This window comes from Sminthopsis crassicaudata, chromosome 5, assembly GCF_048593235.1.
Source record: "Sminthopsis crassicaudata isolate SCR6 chromosome 5, ASM4859323v1, whole genome shotgun sequence".
NCBI lineage: Eukaryota > Metazoa > Chordata > Mammalia > Dasyuromorphia > Dasyuridae > Sminthopsis > Sminthopsis crassicaudata.
Genome location: NC_133621.1, coordinates 50,622,279 through 50,628,278, shown reverse-complemented (window position 1 = coordinate 50,628,278; position 6,000 = coordinate 50,622,279). Strand labels below are relative to the sequence as shown.

Sequence of the window (6,000 nt, the reverse complement as noted above, 5' to 3'; positions counted from 1 at the left end):
AAGAAAATAAATAGCATTGCAAAAGAAACAAATTTTATTAAAATATGGCTTATATATTTTTTTAAGTTCACAAATCCCAGGTTGAGGAATCAGGAAGATGTGTGTTCAAATCCAGATTCTGACACTATCAAGCTGTGTGAACCTGGGCAAATAACTTAATCTTTCTCAGCCTCAGTTTCCTCATTTGTAAAATAGGCCTTAATAATAAATAGCACCAAGCTTCACAGACTTGTTTGATGATAAAATGAAATAACATAGGAAAAGTACTTTGCAAACCTTAAAGTATTATCTAAATGCTGATTGTTTTTGTTGTTAAGAATCTTTGCTCCAATGATAAATAACTTGCTTTGTGATCCTGGGCAAGTCACTTAAATCCCTCAGTCTTTGTTTTATTATCTATAATCTGATCCCTAGCTCCTAGGCTAGTGGGGACATTCAAATCAGATCACCTAGTCACATAAAGTGCTTTGCAAACTTAAAGTATTATATAAACATTATTATTTTTAAGAGTCATGAGACACAAGTGCTTATGCCAGGTCTATCATTATTTGTATAACTTTAGGCAAACTATATCCTCTGCCTCTGTTGTCAAACTAATTCTGTCTCCAGTGATGGTGGCGGGTCTCTATAAAGAGACTATGTATGAAAATACTTAGAAAGGTATAAACTTTATAGGAAAGTTTATATCTATGTTAAAATAAATCCTCTAATTTTGAAGCTAGAAAGGATTTCTGGAGGGAATTTATTACAGCTTATAATTTCAGGGAGGTTTGCTTTGTAAGTCCAGTCTTTGGGGGATTTTTTTTTTTTTCTGGAGGCAATCAGGATTAAGTGACTTGCCCAGGGTCCCATAGCTAGTCTCAGTCATATTTGAATTCAGATTCCCCCTGACCCTAGGGCTGATCTTCTGTCCATTGTGTCATCTAGTTGCCTCTGTCAACCTAGTTTTAAAAGATCTAATAATAAGATCTAATTATAATTTATAATATATAATAACATATATAAATATATATTATATATAGCAAAATAAATATAATAAATGAAATAATATCATCATAATGATAAAGGTTCTATAACTTCCCTTGGTAAGCAGCTTGTTTAAATGTTTAATACATTTAAGATATGATAATTATTTTTCTTCCCTAAGTGAACTACAACTATTAAACAAATTTCCAATAACATAAATTCCTTTCTCCTGTCTACTATAGAAATGGAGAACCATAAGTCAATGTCCACCATATTGAGTTTGAAAATATTTGTCTTCCCTTAGTGTTCTATTACCCCGGAGAAACTGGATGAGCTTCTTTGACCTTTCCTTCCAGGTTCTATTTTCAAACTCATTTCATTGCTTTTTTTTTCTGGACTCCCTCCCATTTCTCCTAATATTCCTAATTCCTAATATTCAGAGAGCAAAACAATAGAGAAGAGTGTAATAAGTGTCAACGTCAAGCAGAGTGGAAAGATTACAGTCATTTCATAGCATGCTGCTAATGTTATACCACAGAATCGTGTTGACTTAATAACAATAACAACAACAAAACCCAGAATAAAGTTTGTCACTTCAAATTCATTTGTGTTCTTTGGAAATGCTCTAGTTTTTTTTTGTTGTTTTGTTTTGTTTTTTTTTGTCTCTGAAAAGCATGACATGTGGGAAGGCAGTCTTTTTACATATGTGTTACATGCTCACAGATCTCAGGATGCAGAAGTGCCTAATTTGATTGTCTTTATCAAAGACTTCTAATGTGATTGCTAATATTTAGAGTTGGCAGATAGTCTCAGAAAAATTATAAGCACAACTTTCTGAGTCCTTATGGCTTCAAGCATGGCTGTGTAAAATAATTTCAATAAGACCAGACCAGTCTCCACTGCTAATGGGGTATGAGTCAGTCAGCAGGGAAGATACAAGTGTTTTTCCTTCTGTCTATACTTACTCCCCCATAAAAACACTGAATTTGAAATCCAAGGAAATCCCACTTTGTTGCAGCGTCATAAGCCTAGCACAGAAATACCATGGAAGGAAGAGGGGGGAAAGGGAAAGAGGAAGAAAAAGAAGGAAGAGGAGGGGGAGAAAAAGAAGACAGGGAGGAGGAGGAAGAAAAACAATAACAAGAACAACAAGTCACAATAACAACCTTTTGAGAAATAAAGGTTGTAGGGTAAAGTGTGTTTCTACATAGGATTGCTTTGATATGACACTAGAACCATCAGCCAATTTTTTCAGTTTTCTGATGACTAATGTGATAGATTACATAATGTCAACCCCCAAACCATAATACTGTTGGGTCAATTTTCTTTTCCTTTTGGGGAGCACATGTTCACTATAGTTCATTGTTTTCTAGACTTTAACTAGTTTTTAATTTTCAAACATTTCTTCTTTAAAGTTATTTAATTTCTCAGTGTCTTTTTGAGGAATCGTTAGCCAAAGCTTTATGGAAATTTAAGCAAATCATATCTAAGCGTTTTTATCTTTTTAAAGAACTCAAAATGTAGGTGGGGCAAGGGTAGGATTCAGGGTAAAAATTAGGCAATACAAAAATAAAACATGCTTATAAAATTTATTTTTATAAAGACTGAGTGATTGTGTTTGTTTCTTCAAATTCTAACATCATTAGGATGATGTTAGAAGATCTGGGTACAAGCCTGGCCTTAGGATATATACTGGCACGTCACATAACTTCTCAGTACCCCAAGATAACCCTATAAATGTAAATGTCTAAAGTATAATACACTCCATGATCTGTATTGGAATTTCCTCCATTAATGAAATCAGAGGGTGTGTGTGTGGGTGTGTGTGTGTGTGTGAGAGAGAGAGAGAGAGAGAGAGAGAGAGAGAGAGAGAGGGAGGGAGGGAGGGAGGGAGGGAGGGAGGGAGGGAGGGAGGGAGGGAAAGATGTAGAGATGGAAAGAGGAAGAAAGAAAAAAGAAGGGGAAAAGAAGGAAGGAAAGAAGGAACTCATGGACTTTCTAATCCTGATATTTCACAAGTAGGTCTGACTGAATCAGAGCTATGCAGGTGTTTCTGTCAGAGAGATAAACTCCAGATAAGCTTTCCTCCACATTAATGGATTCTATCTTCAGATTCTATTTTGAAAGGAAACCAGTCATTTTTTGTATTAGTTGCAACTGTGAAAAGAGAATATTGCATTTTCATCCACAGTTTGTCACCAATTTTTTTTTTTTTTTTTTTTTACTTTTTTAAAAAACATTTAGTGGGTTCCACATCAACCAGTCCTAAATGGCCAACTATGTTCAAGGTTTGGAAATTGCTGATTTTCTTCTTTAGCTACTTCTATCTCAATCCTATTTTAAGGCTCTCTTATTGGCCCCTTTCAAAAGCACTTTCATTGTAGAAATGTGTTCCCAATCCCTCAAAAAGGAAATGCCAATATCACAAATTTCAGTAAGCCTTCCTTCCTTCAGCCTCATTTTTGCTTCCCATACAACCCTGACAATTGTGGCTCATGTCCTCCAGACTTTGAGCAAACAATCACAGGGCACTCTCATGGTGTTGAAGGGTCTGTGGACATTGCTGCTTATAACAAAGCCTAAAGAGAACATGGTATATAAAGGTTGAAGTGGGAAATAGGAAACAGGGATTTTGAATTTCAGCCTTCCACTTCCAGCTTTCTAAGGCAATTACTAACTTCCTCTTCATGAAGACAGGAAGTTCATGTAATCATGATTTAAGAGTGATTACAATTCATGTTTTCATGGAGGCCTGTGTATTAAGGAGGTTGCTATTCCTGAAAATTCTCTCTCTCTCTCTCTCTCTCTCTCTCTCTCTCTCTCTCTCTCTTCATATATATATATATATATATACATATATATATATATATGTTTTTGTTTGTTTGTTTGTTTGTTTGTTTGCTTGGCAAAAGATGTAAGGCAAGAAGAGAGCTCCAACATCATCTAGGCCAATTCTTCATTTTTCAGATGAGGAAACAGGCTCAGAAATGGAAAGTGCCTTCCCCACATCCTACAGCTCTGATATAAGAACCTAAGTGGTAAATCTGGGATTTGAACCCCGGTCCCCAAAAATTTGTTTTGTATTGCACTATCTATTTTATTAACAGGAATTTCTTTTTCCTTTAAGGAAGTTGTCCAGCACTGAATAAACTCCCAGTGTTGATTTTGCCCAGATCCCCTGAGAATTACTCGAAAGATTTGTTTCAGGCTCCCCAAGTCAATCATACTAACACCACTAGGAGGAGAAAGAGAACCCTGCAGTCCATAGAATCACACAATAGGGGAATTTAGACATCAGTGTAGTGTCAGTCAGTCAAGAAGCATTTCTTAAGCGCTTACTATATGCCATGCATGTACTTACATCACCTCTATTCCTTCCCTCTCTTCTAAACTACCTGGTATTTAAGTACTTGGCTTATTTTTGGTATTCATTCATGTTCTGCAGGCTGTCCCCAAAGTCTTAGTGTCCTGCTTTTTATGCCACACGGTTCTGGAGTGTGTGTGTGTGTGTGTGTGTGTGTGTGTGTGTGTGTGTATTTCTTGTCTGCCAATTAAAAAATAGAATCATTATATCATTATGAGGAGGAAATTCCTTCATTCTACTTGTAGCTTTCAGTATCTAGTGGGCGTCTAATAAATGCTTGTTGACTAATTGCGGTTAGAGCTTCCGTTTCTTCCCCCAGCTGGAATGGGAGGGCTGTGCTTTGAAGCCTTTTAAATGGAACTGCGACGATCGTCATTGGCCCAGCCCCTCGCCTCATTTTTCTGAGGGGAAAACTGAGGCAGCGAGAGAGAGAGGGGCAGTTGGCCGGAGTGTTCCCGAGAGGGTCGCGCGGAGTTCGCTCCCGGGGTCCCCAGACCGTGGCCCACGTTCTCCTGGCTGCCCGGGAGGCTGCGGGCGGGGGCGCGGGGCGCATGTGCGCGCGCTTTCTGTCGAGCTCTCCCCAAATTCGGAGGGGGGAGGAGGAGGAGGAGGAAGAAGGGGGGAAGAGGAGGAGGAGGAGGAGGAGGACGGCAGCTAGAGGGAGCTCCTGGCGGCTTCGGGCGCCCGCGCCCGGGCTGCGCTCTCACTCCCACGGGCGGTGCTCCCTTCGCCGCCGCCTTGTCACTCTCCGCTCGCTGCCGCCGCTCTCCCGGCTCTCTCGTCGTCTCGCCCTCGCCCTGTCGCTCGTTCGCCGCGATGGCGGAGGACAGCGAGTCGGCCGCCAGCCAGCAGAGCCTGGAGCTCGACGACCAGGACACCTGCGGGATCGACGGAGACAATGAGGAGGAGACGGAGCACGCCCGCGGGTAGGGGAGCCGGGCGGGGCGCGAGGCCGGGGCGGCCGCCAGACCTGCCCGTGCCCGGCTTGGCCCAGCCTTGGGCGGATGTGTGTGCGTGTGCGTGTGTGCCCGCGCCGGTGTGTGCCCGTGCCTCCCGGGCCGGGCCCCACCCCCACCTCCTCCGCAGTCCCTGCAGCAGCCGGGAGAAGGGGGAGGGGGGGTTCCGCCTCGGGCCCCCGGGCCGACCACGACCCGGAGAGGCGGCTGTGACCGCGGTCGCGGCCCACGCGCTGCGAACGTGTTGGCGGCTGGGGAGGGCGAGCTGTCTAATAAGCATTTGTTTGCCTGGTGCGCTGGGCTGACCCGGGACTATTGTGCCCTGCTGCCTGGCTTTCACCCCCGTGCAAGCCAATCGTGGGCTCCCGGAGGCGTGTGTATAGATGCATGTGTGAGTATGCATGTGTGTGTATGTGTGTATGTGTGTGCGCGCGCGCGCGTGCTTGGGGTGGGGTGCGGATGGAAGGGACCGCTGTCACCCAGTGACGGCCGAGCCTTTCTTCCCAGCCTTCCTCCAAAATAGAAGCTGCCTCTGGCTGCCCCAGGGCCGCGGGGGCTCGGGTCCGCCTCGCTTTCCTGCCCGTGGGGAGGGGGGTGTCTGGCGGGGCGGCTTTTTCAGCCTCCCTCCGGGAAGGGGGGGGGGGCGAGTTGCTTGCTGCAGTTCCCAGCATGTGATTGTATCCGTGGGAACCCAAGGCCAAAAAAGAAAGAGAA

General features: G+C 43.3%; 1 protein-coding gene across 3 annotated transcripts in view; it reads left to right on the top strand.

Annotated features, from left to right (window-relative positions):
- Nucleotides 1-4,896: 4,896 nt before the first annotated feature.
- Nucleotides 4,897-6,000, top strand: part of NMT2 (N-myristoyltransferase 2) — a 75,241-nt gene continuing 74,137 nt past the window's right edge. Inside the window, exon 1 of one of the 3 annotated variants that reach the window (XM_074266665.1) lies at nt 4,897-5,256. In XM_074266665.1, coding sequence (XP_074122766.1) covers nt 5,147-5,256 — 110 coding nt within the window. In that variant the 5' untranslated portion in view covers nt 4,897-5,146. Of the gene's footprint in view, nt 5,257-5,654; nt 5,678-6,000 lie in introns of those variants that run through there. The other 2 variants (XM_074266660.1, XM_074266664.1) reach the window with 2 other exon arrangements.